Genomic DNA, 13,881 nt, shown 5'->3' on the forward strand with positions numbered 1-13,881 from the left:
GTTTTAATTCAAGAGAAGGACACCTGATCCGAAAGTATTATGCATACAATAACTCGTCTCATCCTGATGGACTGGAGCAGGGATAGGGAGAGGCTGTTCATAGAAAGGATACCTGGATATCAGGTTTCATTGGGACCATGGCCCGTATTATTGCCATGACTTCTGAATGGCAACCCTAGTACCTTATTAGCTGATACTAGGTCTTTGTCCAAAAGGGCACCCTCTTCCCTACACAGTGCTCCACTTTTGACCAGATCCCCTTTTGACCAGAGCTCTATGTACCCTGGTCAAATGTAATGCACTATATATCTCTCATTGTAATGCATTATATATCTCTCATTATAGGAGTAATAACATGAACGTATCAATGGGTCAGAGGTCACTACACCCTTCCAGGCCCTTTAACCTCTCTAGGCCTACTATCCCCAGATGGATTTGCCTTTAGACAGTGATAACTACTAGGCCTATGGCTAATAATTACTAGGCCAACTAAGCCTACGACATCTGAATGGCAACCCTAACTAGTACCTTATCAGCTGATACAAAAATAAACATGATAAATATGTACCCAAGCATGATGGTTGTGAATGTCTCCGTACCAAATGGAACCATATTCCCTATATAGTGCACTACTTTTGATGAAGGCTCATAAGGCTCTGGTCAAAAGTACTTTACTGTGTAGGGAATAGGGTGCCATTCGGGATGCATACCAAGAGCGAGGAGGTCCAGGCCTAGCATGGGGGTTGTCAACGAGAGGCACAGCGTTGCATTAACATAGTGTATCAGTTACCAGAGCTCAATAGCAGGCTGGCTGCTCTATGTAGATAGATGAACTATTCAGAACAGGCAGGTGGTGATTAAAGGGCCTATTGTGTGTCAGAGTACGTTGTTCTGGTATCGTCATGATTGGACTAGGCTTTTGTCTGGGGCTCGAGAGACCATGGCCAGGCCAATACGACTACAAGAGCAGAAGGCTGGTTGAGTACACATGTAGGCCTACGGTTCTGTTTGTATAAGGTTACAGGTACAATATACAAATTCTGCGAGCTGCCACTCAAAAGGAAAAAGAAAACAAACATTAAAAAAAGTTGGTAAGTATAAAGTTTGGATCCTTTTGCTTTGGAAACTAAGTGTATTTATATTTCTAAATGTAATTTAAAAAATACAATTATGGGAGTTACCCCATCAATTGACTAGCCTTTATTTCATCTTTATCAATAGCTGTTTGCGATGGTAACTAAAGATATGCTAATGAGAGGGATTGTGGAGCTGCTGGATAATTAGTCCAATTTATCAGGCTGCAGAAGGTCCTTAGAGATACAGTGCATTCGGATAGTATTCAGACCTCCTTTATTTTTCCACATTTTCTTACGTTACAGCCTTATTCTAAAATTGATCAAATATTTTTTTTCCTCACAATCTACACACAATACCCCGTAATGACAAAGTGAAAACAGTTTTATTATTACATTTAAAAAAAAGAAAAACCTTATTTACATAAGTATTCAGACCCTTTGCTATGAGACTCGAAATTGAGCTCAGGTGCATCCTGTTTCCATTGATCCTCCTTGAGATGTTTCTACAACTTGATTGGAGTCCACCTATGGTAAATTCAATTGATTGGACATGATTTGGAAAGGCACACACCTGTCTATATAAGGTCCCACGGTTGACAGTGCATGTCAGAGCAAAAACCAAGCCATAAGGTAGAAACACCGAGACAGGATTGTGTCGAGGCACAGATCTGGGGAAGGGTACATAAAAAAGGTCTGCAGCATTGAAGGTCCCCAACAACACAGTGGCCTTCTTCATTCTTAAATAGAAGAAGTTTGGAACCACCAAGACTCTTCCTAGAGCTGGCCGCCTAGGTCAAACTGAGCAATCGGGGGAGAAGGGCCTTGGTCAGGCAGGTGACCAAGAACACAATGGTCACTCTGACAGAGCTCCAGAGTTCCTCTGTGGAGATGGGAGAACCCTACAGAAGGACAACCATCTCTGCAGCCCTCCACCAATCAGGCCTTTACGGTAGAGTGGCCAGACGTAAGCCACTGCTCAGTAAAAGTCATGACAGCACTCTTGGAGATTGCCAAAAGGCACCTAAAGGACTCTCAGACCATGAGAAACAAGATTCACTGGTCTGACGAAACCAAGATTGAACACTTTGACCTGAATGCCAAGCGTCACGTCTGGAGGAATCCAGGCACCGCTCATCACCTGGCCAATACCATCTCTACGGTGAAGCATGGTGGTGGCAGCATCATGCTGTGGGGATGTTTTTCAGCAGCAGGAACTGGAAGACTAGTCAAGGATCGAGGGAAAGATGAACGGAGCAGAGTACAGAGAGATCCTTGATAAAAACCTGCTTCAGAATGCTCAGGATCTCAGACTGCGGTGAAGGTTTTCTTTCCAACAGGATAACGACCCTAAAACAACTCAGAAGTGGCTTCGGGACAAGTCTCTGAATGTCCTCGAGTGGCCCAGCCAGAGCTCGGACTTGAAGCTGATCGAACATCTCTGGAGAGACCTGAAAATAGCTGTGCAGCAACGCTCCCCATCTAAGTGCCAAGCTTGTAGCATCATACACAAGAAGACTTGAGGCTGTAATCTCTGCCAAAGGTGCTTCAACAAAGTAGTGATTAAAGTGTTTGAATACTTGTGTAAATGTGATATTTCCGTAAAAAATAAAATAATGCATTTGTTTAAAAAAATCGAAAAACCTGTATTTTGTTTGTTATTTAGGGGTATTGTGTGTAAATTGATGAGGAGAAAAAAAACAATTAAATCAATTTTAGAAAAAGGCTGTAACGTAACAAAATGTGGAAAAGGTGAAGGGGTCTGAATACTTTTCGAATGCACTGTATACCCACCACTAGAACCAAGTGGATGTCACAGGCTAGAACACCTTCCCCCTTACCTCACTGTAGTGCAGTCATAAGTAGGAAATAGTAGGATTAAGACAGAAACGGATCATTTTTCATAATTCTTTATGGGCTCACCTTATTGTATGTAGGACAAGAAACATATTTTTTAATTTGGTAGCACTTTACATTGCAGCACAGAGTAAAGTTGTAACAGCATGGTAATAGTATTAACTGGCATAACACAGTTTCTCTGGACCCCCGCAAAGTCAGAGTTCACCTCCCCCTCCCCTCCCTACAAGCCACTCACAAAGATTAGACTACCGATCACTGTTCATAGCGTTGAAATTGCTGCATGTCTATGCGGCTGCCTATCGAATCGATGATAGGCTTTCTGTGGTGCCAGGGCATGTAGCCTACAGTGGCGGTCAGTGCCGTTTAAGATGAGGGAGGACAATATTTCTTTCATGAGCATGGCCTTATTTCTATTACAGCGTGTTGGATGACTCTCATTCATATTCCATTCACCCTGTTCAATGTAACATCGATAGGTTTATGCTACTATATGATACTCACATTTTCCCTATACCCATCATGAGGTTGCTACAATCTAGTTTATGACAGAAAGTTTACAACGTAGCTCCACACAGGTTGAGAGACAAATTTGAGGTGACAGACAGTGACACATGGACAGACAGTGACATTCAATAACACCTTGCACACTCTTGCCTGCATCTATCTGATATAGGGTGTAATCATCAGTCCAACAGTTGAAAATAAGAGTTTCTATTTGACAGAATCAGCTACGTTTATCCCCATTTTGTTCCATTTGCTTCCGTTTAAGAAACGTTTTTCAACAGAATCGGCAGAATGAATACACCCCTGATCATGCGTAAACACAGTTCACTTTCCTGGCAGACCCGTCCTATGCTCTCTCCTTCTCTCACCTCTTCCCTTTGCTTCAATGCACAACACATCAGCTACATGTGACCAGGTGAAAAAAACATTCCAAGTCAAACCACTACACACAGCCTACATCGATGTCACCATATTAGCTAAAGTAACGTCATAGTCAGCATAGCTAATAGAACTAATGCGTTAGTAAACCCTCTACAATCATCCAGTAACGTTACAGTGTACAGTCAGTAAGCAGTTACACTGGCGGCTCTGGTGGAAATAAATTAGTAATACCAAAAGCTTACCTTGACTTGGAAGAGTTCCAGTGTTGTGTTGGAGAGTCATAGCCACTTAGCTAAGAAAGCATCCCTCTTTTTGAGCAGGGTGTTTCCGTACACTAAACTAGCTAGCTGCCTTTGCTAGATAGGTAAGGTAAACTGAAAGTGAAAAAAATACACTCTCTCTCACTATATACAGTTGAAGTCGGAAGTGTACATACACTTAGGTTGGAGTCATTAAAGCTCGTTTTTCAACCACTCAACAAATGTATTGTTAACAAACTATAGTTTTAGCAAGTCGGTTAGGACATCTACTTTGTGCATGACACAAGTAATTTTTCCAACAATTGTTTACAGACAGATGATTTCACTTATAAATCACTGTATCACAATTCCAGTTGGTCAGAAGTTTACATACACTAAGTTGACTGTGCCTTTAAACAGCTTAGAAAATTCCAAAAAATGATGTCATGGCTTTAGAAGCTTCTGTTAGGCTAATTGACATAATTTGAGTCAATTGGAGGTGTACCTGTGGATGTATTTCAAGGCCTACCTTCAAACTCAGTGCCTCTTTGCCTGACATCATGGGAAAATCAGCCAAGACCTCAGAGAAAAAATTGTAGACCTCCACAAGTCTGGTTCATCCTTGGGAGCAATTTCTAAACACCTGAAGGTACCATGTTCATCTGTACAAACAATAGTACGCAAGTATAAACACCACGGGACCACGCAGCCGTCATACCGCTCAGGAAGGAGACGCGTTCTGTCTCCTAGAGATGAACATACTTTGGTGCGAAAAGTGCAAATCAATTCCAGAACATGAGCAAAGGACCTTGTGAAGATGCTGGAGGAAACAGGTACAAAAGTATCTATATCCACAGTAAAACGAGTTCTACATCCACATAACTTGAAAGGCCGCTCAGCAAGAAAGTTAGGAAGAAGCCACTGCTCCAAAACCGCCATAAAAAGCCATACTACGGTTTGCAACTGCACATGGGGACAAAGATCGTACTTTTTGGAGAAATGTTCTCTGTTCTGATGAAACAAAAATAGAACTGTTTGGCCGTAATTACCATCATTATGTTTGGAGGAAAAGGGGAGGCTTGCAAGCCGAAGAACATCATCCCAACCGTGAAGCACGGGTCTGGCAGCATCATGTTGTGGGGGTGCTTTGCTGCAGGAGGGACTGGTGTACTTCACAAAATAGATGGCATCATGAGAGAGGAATATTATGTCGATATATTGAAGCAACATCTCAAGACATCAGTCAGGAAGTTAAAGCTTGGTCGCAAATGGGTCTTCCAAATGGACAATAACCTCAAGCATACTTCCAAAGTTGTGGCAAAATGGCTTAATTAAGGACAACAAAGTCAAGGTATTGGAGTGGCCATCACACAGCCCTGACCTCAATCCTATAGAATATTTGTGGGCAGAACTGAAAAAATGTGTGCGAGCAAGGAGGCATACAAACCTGACTCAGTTACACCAGCTCTGTCAGGAGGAATTGTCCAAAATTCACCCAATCTATTGTGGGAAGCTTGTGGAAGGCTACCTGAAACGTTAGACCCAAGTTAAACAAAAAGGCAATGCTACCAAATACTAATTGAGTGTATGTAAACTTCTGACCCACTGGGAATGTGATGAAAGAAATAAAAGCTGAAATAAATGATTCTCTCTACTATTATTCTGACATTTCACATTCTTAAAATAAAGTGGTGATCCTAACTGATCTAAGACAGGGAATTTTACTTGGATTAAATGTCAGGAATTGTGAAAAACTGAGTTTAAATGTATTTTGCTAAGGTGTATGTAAACTTCCGACTTCAACTGTGTATATTTGTCTCTGGCTTTTGCTTCATTTTGGAAGAAATGTATTTGTTTAAAACTGTTAAACTATTGTCTTTCTCTCTCTTTGAGTCAACTACTCACCACATTTTATACACTGCAGTGCTAGATAGCTGTACCTTATGCTTTCATTACTAGATGAATTATCTGTTCCTTTGATTGGGTGGACAACATGTCAGTTCTTGCTGCAAGAGCTCTGATAGGCTGGATGACGTACTCCAGAAGTTGTCATAATTATTGTGTAAGTCAATGGAAGGGGGTGAAAACCATGAGCCTCCTAGGTTTTGTTTTGAAGTCAATGTACCCAGAGGAGGACGGACGCTAGCTGTCCTCCGGGTACACCATTGTGCTACCCTACAGAATGCTGTTGAGGCTACTGTAGACCTTCTTTGCAAAATAGTGTTTTAATCAGTTATTTGATGATGTGGTTATATTTTGTGTAGTTTTATCTAAAAAGGATACATTTTTAAATGTTTTACAATTAAAACATTTATGAAATTCACTGAGGAGTACGGTCCTCCCCTTCCTCCTCTGAAGAGCCTCCACTGGTAGCCTATAGCTTTGCTTTAGCTAATGGATGCATGTTTATAGGGAGGCGTATTTGGTTGTCATTAGCTTATGTTAAACCTAACATTTGACAAAGCTTTACACTCTGTCGCGATGCTGCCATTTAGACTGCTGGCTGGCGGCAATAATGTAATTACTTGTTCAGTTATTAAAGCTGGAAATAGAAACACAAAAACAGCCCCAGACCTTAATCCTTCTCCACCAAACTTTACAGTTGGCACTACGCATTGGGGCAGGTAGCGTTCTCCTGGCATCGGCCAAACCCAGTTTCCTCCGTCGGACTGCCAGATGGTGAAGCGTCATTCGCTCCAGAAAACGCGTTTCCACTGCTCCAGAGTCCAATGGCCGTGAGCTTTACACCACACCAGCCGACGCTTGGCATTGCATATGGGGATCTTAGGCCTGTGTGTGGCTGCTTGGCCATGGAAACCCATTTCATGAAGCTCCCGGCGACCAGTTCTTGTGCTTACGTTGCTTCCAGAGGCAATTTGGAACTTGATAGTGATTGTTGCAACTGAGGACAGGCGATTTTGACTTGCTATGCTCTTCAGCACTCGGCGGTCTCATTTTGTGAGCTTGTGTGGCCTACCACTTCGCGGCTGAGTCGTTGTTCCTCCTAGACGTTTCCACTTCACAATAACAGCACTTACAGTTGACTAGGGCAGCTCAGGCAGGGCAGAAATTTGACAAACTGACTTGTTGGAAAGGTGGCATCCTACGACGGTGCCACATTGAAAGTCACTGAGCTCTTCAGTATGGACCATTTTACTGCCAATATTTATCTTTGGAGATTGTATTTCTGTCACCTGTCAGCAACGGGTGTGGCTTAAATAGCCAAGTCCACATACTTTTGGCCATAGTGTATATCTATATACAGTATTTAGCTGCTATTTAGTTGCTATTTATAAAATAAATGACACATCAAATAAATACATTATCAATGAGAAAAAAATAAGTTGGCTTGAGGATCATTTCAGCCACTATTTATTGTTGAACTCAGTGGGTTACAATATTCAAGGTAAATTACATTTAATAAAATAAAACGTAATCTAACTTGAGAGACTCCCCTGGTCTCCCGAAGTCCTCCTTGCTGCTTCTCTCTCTGTCTCTCTCTTTTTTTCTACGTAGAGGCCTATAGTAGCTACAGTATGCGACTGCGTCGCTTTGCATTTTTGTGTGCAAAATAATGTTTCCACCACGGCCTGTGGGGGCAGGTTGTGGGCCCGACTGTTTTCCATACTGAGTATTGACAACCCAGACAGTCTTTCCTGAGACATTGTGCATTATACTGTATGTCCATTGCGCTACACACAATTTAAACTTAGTCTTGGAGGACGCATGCCAATATATACCAGATAAGGGGCTGTAGATATTGCAACCACACAACTCAAACGCAGTTTAACCAGTATGAACGAAATTGCAAATCACTTTTTTTGTTCAATCCCTCAAGGTACTGTTGTCCGCTAAAGATTATTACCTGTTTGTATCTGCCAATTTATTGGCTGTCCAGTATCCAGACGACCTGTCCCCAGAGCTTCCTATACAGTTAATCTCTTTCCGTAATGTGTTGAGGCCGGCAATTAAGGAGAATGAGAGAGGCTCAGTCAAAGATGCTGCAGAACTGCTGTATTTGAAGCAGCACTCACTTCTGCCCAGTTTCCCTGATGTTGCTACGGCAATCAAGCTGTTTTTATCACCCCTGTAAGTGTCGCTTCTTCGGCGAGATCGTTTTCTAAACTAAAACTCGTGAAGAACTACCATAGAAGCATTAGGCTCTCAGTCTGATATGAGCTTTAGAACACCTGAGTAAGATCCACTCATTGCACAGGCGCCGTCGTAGCCTTGACCACAGCAGGTTCAACGATATCCTCTTACTTCTAAAAAAGTTCAATTGTTAATTTGGCTTTATTTTTTTGTCTCATTCCTGAAGCCCAAGAAACCTCTTCACCAGATTTCATAATATTTCTATGCTGACTGAATGGGACACTACAATTCAAGCCTTCAACTCTCAGTGTATATAATGATAAGTCATCTTAAAGCCTGAAGATAACGCCAGTTGCTATTCAGATAAAACAAGTGATTGGTAGACCACGTCCAAAAATGAAAATGATTATGATAAACCTTTAATGTGTGTTTAAACTACTTGATCACTGAGATGCGACCAAATCAGTTTCACAAACTAGGCTCTCATTAGCTCAGTTGATTGTAGCACATAAAAGGCAGTTGTAATATCTAAATGTTTATGGGTTGTAAAAGGGCAATTTTCTCACATGATGATTTTTGGAAGGTATACTTGTAAATCATTCTTTTTATGATAATTTGGTGTGTTTTGAACCTCTATTTCTGGCAGCTATATTCATTTCACTACAACTTTATTTGTCCCCTCAGGGGCAATTAGCCATTAGCCAATAGTCAATAAATGCTTTTGGTGAGCTGGTACTCTTACGTGCGAATAATGATACAATTCCTGTTGTTTTTCAGTTCCAGCTTTGGTTTGCCTAAAGCTGGACCAGCACATTTTATGCTGATTTAGACTGTTGTGTTTCTCCCTTTGTGGAACCTACACTCTAATCATGTTTTTTGGTGAGCTGAGTAACTATACGGAATAATGATGGAATTTCTGTTTTGCAGTTACGGGAAGTTCTGTAAGGCCTGAAACTGGACTAGAACATACAGCACAGTGCCACAGGGCGTGGCTACGGATCTGAAGCCAAGATGGTCGCCGTCTGTTTTAATCCTTGCAGTCGCCTCAAAGGAAAATCCTCGGATGGGCCTCTGTATCACTGACAGAACACACTGAGGATCAGCATTGTCGATAGGTAGGAAGACGGATATTTACTCCTCTTCTCGGATTGGAAGACTGGGATTCGACTGGAGGATTTTCATCCTTTAAATAGCCTCTGGTCTATAGCACAATCAAAAGGATATTGCATCATCTTCTTAAATAAGACATTGCACGCGTGGGACATACAGTACATTAAATATATCAGTCTTTGAAACAAAAAAACACACCTGATGCTATTGACAATCTAAGGATCTCTCCCTCTAACAAGTAACCCCAACTGGCAGAGTCTACCCTCCGCATTTCTTCTACAATGAAATCCTTTAGTCTCTCCCAGCGTGTTCTCCTGCTGCTCAGTACTCTGCTGGGCCTGTGCCAGGGTCTGGAGTTCACAGGCTCCGAGGGTCAGTGGGCTCGGTACGTCCGCTGGGACGCCAGCACCAGAAGTGAGCTCACCTTCCAGTTCAAAACAGCCGCGTCCGACGCCCTGATCCTCTACTTTGACGATGGCGGCTACTGCGACTTCCTGCTCCTCACGGTAACGGACGGGAAGCTCCAGCTCTGCTTCAGTGTCGACTGCGCCGAGACCACGGTCACCTCTGACAAAACAGTCAACGACAGCCGCTGGCATTTCGCTACAGTCAGCCGACACAACCTCAGAACGGTCCTAGCCCTGGACGGGCAGACCAAGGCGGACGAGGTTCGACCACAGCGCCAGTTCATGAAGATCGTCAGCGACCTCTTCCTCGGAGGTGTACCCGGAGACATCAGGACCTCGGCCATCACCCTGCCGACGATTAGAGAGCTGCCACCGTTCAAAGGAGTTATCACAGAGCTGAATTACGGAAACAAGGTTCCCACGCTGATCAACAGTCAGAAGGTGCGTCTGGAGATGATGGGTCTCTGTACAGAGAACCCGTGTGAGAACGGAGGCCACTGCTCCATGGCTGATGGAGAACCCTACTGTGACTGCTCCAAAACTGGATATACCGGACGGACCTGCGGTGAAGGTAAGATCGTTCAGTCATACCGACCAATGTCTTTGTTGAATGTAGATAGCTAGGTATAAATAATGAATTCTAAAGGTGTTTATACAATATTTGAATTGAATGAACTGACTCTTTTCTCCAAGGTTTTTGCTACACTGTTTGTACCATTTCCATGTTGGAAAAAAAAATATTTACAAGAACATGTCCACAGATTCAGCTCGAACAGAAAACATGGACATCTCTGTGTGGGTGGTTCCTCTTTCACAGTTTATTTTAAATGAATTGTATGTTGTATGTGGGAGTTATATTGGAAGTGATATACCAGGATATACCCTCTGCGTTCTATTATTACTTTCATGAGAAATCTGTACAGGGATGCAATACTGTTTGATATTACAATGTTCAGTCATCTTTCTTCCCATATATTCAGCTCCTGCAAGTGTTACAGGGGCCAGAAGGTACAAAATGGTTTGAATAATAAGGAACAGCTTTATCGTTCTCCTCTTGGTCACTTATGCCAAGGGTGTCTCTGCTATGTGTCTTATTGAAATGTAGTGCTCTGACAAAGCTCATAGTAAATTCCTACTTTAGTCCTTAGTTCTGCCTTCATGAGACAGGAAGCTACTGTATCTCTCAGACAACATCACCTCCTTCCTCTTTTTCATCGGTCTGGAGTGTATTTGGGGGGCTTTGAGACTAGCGACCCATGATGGCTGAGTTTGATTCACTGCTGACCCACTTCCTGTTACTGCCTGGTTAGGTCACTTCCTGGCTGGTTAGGCCAGAGTGAAAGGTTGAATAATGACGCAACTCCATCTTGAAATACAGGGGATGAATGCACACTGACTACTCCTCCATTTGTGGCTTGTTACCTTATACTGCAGCTCTTTTTCCCATTTTTGGTTCAAATTTTTTAAGGGTTTCAAACATATATTTTTTATTTTGGATACTAGCTATTTACTCCACCCCACTGCTATGCTTAGCATTCCAAAACACAAGATACTGTATGTCAGAAAAGCATACATGTCCGCTGCACTGTCAGTCTCAGTGACTGGGCGTTATCCTTTAGTCTGGTTCCGTTCTCTCTCAGCCACTGTCTAACAATGAGGAGAGGAGATCCATCCGTTTGAGAGCTTCTCTCAGGCCGACACAGAGCTGCCATGGGAGCGATAACATTCTTGTGCTAAAACAACTGAGATTTAATAGGTTGCTTGTGATTCAGGACGACGGTTGAATAGAGGGCCATGTCACCGCCCCAGGGCAGTGCTTCTAATTTACAACGCAGCACTCCTATTGGTGGAGAGGACAAACGCCACTAGACAGGAGCACAGCACTGAGAGCACTCTCCTGCTGTGCTAACTGGAACAGCCCCCTGTGTCCAGCACGCACACAACTTTTCAGTCTCTCTCTCTCTCTCTTTCTCTCGGTCTCTCTCTCGGTCTCTCTCTCGGTCTCTCTCTCTGTCTCTCTCTCTGTCTCTCTCTCTGTCTCTCTCTCTCTCTCTCTTTCTCTCTCTCTCTCTCTCTCTCTCTCTCTCTCTCTCTCTCTCTCTCTCTCTCTCTCTCTCTCTCTCTCTCTCTCTCTCTCTCTCTCTCTCTCTCTCTCTCTCTCTCTCTCTCTCTCTCTCTCTCTCTCTCTCTCTCTCTCTCTCTCCCCCATCCCTCTATATCTCTCCCTCCGATTAATTTATGTGGCTGATTGTTGATTACGCCGCGGAGACGCTGAAGCATAATTAGGAGGATAATGAGAGCAGAAATGGCTAATTTGACCAGGAAACTCTGGGACAAATACCACACTAAATTCAAACTGACATCTGCAATCGACAACGCCTTATAGGGGGTTCTTATTGTTACAGTATGTCTACAACTGCTAAAGCATGTTGTTTTTTCTTCAGACACTATTGCACAGCAGTACAGTACAGAGAGCATATTTTGCCCACATTGCTTAACATCACCGTCAGCACATGAGACATTAGAGACACAACCAGACATAAGTCTGTGTCTGTGTAGTGTCTGTGTAGTGTCTGTGTAGTGTCTGTGAGACTGATTGAGGATTTTGATGCTGCATCATGTGTTACGCTAATGAGTAATGGGTGCAATCTGTCGGACCTGTAAGTGTTTACTGTGTGTGTGTGTGTGTGTGTGTGTGTGTGTGTGTGTGTGTGTGTGTGTGTGTGTGTGTGTGTGTGTGTGTGTGTGTGTGTGTGTGTGTGTGTGTGTGTGTGTGTGTGTGTGTGTACGGCAGACTAACTGTCTGCATGGCTAAAGACACACACACACACACACACACACACACACACACACACACACACACACACACACACACACACACACACACACACACACACACACACACACACACACACACACACACACACACACACACACACACACACACACACACACACACACACAGCTGCAGTTAGAGTTATCCTAGCGGGCCCTGGAGCAGGATTCATACAGCAGGCAGATGGCAAGGACCACTAGGCCTCAGAAGCATTTAGCATTTAGACTGGGATGGGCTATATGACGTATGCTCAGCTCATAGTTTTCACAGTTGTTAACTTCAACCTAGCCTGCTTAAAGGCCATGTATGCAATGTACAGTGTAGTGGAATTCAGTGATTAGCGTTTGAATGTGTACATGAACTATAGGCTAAACTAATCAAGTGACAATGGGTTAGTTTAGCCTATATTATAGTAGCTGAAACAAGAGGATTGGGTTTAGCCTAGCCTAGCGGAAACATCATCATCAGGCCTTAGCCCCACAGCATGATTAGGTTAGCCCTAGCTAGCTGAAACATCATCAACAGCAACATTATCGTCAAAGCCTGCCCTGGGTTAGCCTAGCCTAGCTGTAGCTAGCAAAAGCTTCATTAGCAACTAGCAATCAGGATTAGGTTAGCTTAGCTAGCTGAAACTTCATATTATGACTTAGTTAGCCTTGCTAGTTGAAACATCATCATCATTAAACATTACATCAGCACCATCATCATCCCCCAGCCCTCCCACAGCCTCAGCACAGAGCTCAGCAAACAGCCCAGGATGACTGGGATTTGCATACCTCTAACATAATCATTATCCCAGCCCTTATCCCTCACCCCCAAAGAGCCGCATAGAGCCCAGTCCGCCAGGATGACTGTGTTAGCCTAGCTAGACTAGCTGTAACATAATCAGCATCATTATCCTAGCCCTCAGCCCTCATCCTGCCCACAGAGCTCAGCCCTAAACCGCCAACCTGCAGAATAAGACAATAAACAGATGGCCATAAAACACATGTTCAATCTGTCCGCCCATGTGGATCAGGGCGTATCAGTGTCTAGGTGTGTCAGAGCGGAGGGGCTGGAATAAGACACCGTTTGCTCGCCCCCGTGCTGTTCGGTAATATTACAGCCATTGCGGTGAAGTGGTGTTATCATCAGTCAAATGGATGCGTCCCAAATGGCACCCTATTCCGTACATAGTGCACTACTTTTGACCAGAGCCCCATAGGGAATAGGGTGCCATTTGGGATGCTGGCAATGCTATCATCAGTCAACGTGTGAAATTATTAATGATTTCTGCAGAGTCATTTGGAATGTGGCATATTTGGTCTCTATTCATTGTTTCTTATATGGCCTGGAAATGTAATGTTTTGTGTTCCCAAACCTATTAAATTAAATGAATA

General features: G+C 43.3%; 1 protein-coding gene across 1 annotated transcript in view; it reads left to right on the plus strand.

The window, feature by feature from the left end:
- Positions 1–13,881, plus strand: part of LOC139555874 (neurexin-3b-like) — a 112,848-nt gene that overhangs the window by 2,549 nt on the left and 96,418 nt on the right. The window contains exon 2 of the mRNA XM_071369242.1: positions 9,077–10,237. Within this exon, the coding sequence (XP_071225343.1) occupies positions 9,541–10,237 (697 nt within the window). The 5' untranslated portion in view covers positions 9,077–9,540. The remainder of the gene's footprint in view (positions 1–9,076; positions 10,238–13,881) is intronic.

This window comes from Salvelinus alpinus, chromosome 27, assembly GCF_045679555.1.
Source record: "Salvelinus alpinus chromosome 27, SLU_Salpinus.1, whole genome shotgun sequence".
NCBI classification, from domain to species: domain Eukaryota; kingdom Metazoa; phylum Chordata; class Actinopteri; order Salmoniformes; family Salmonidae; genus Salvelinus; species Salvelinus alpinus.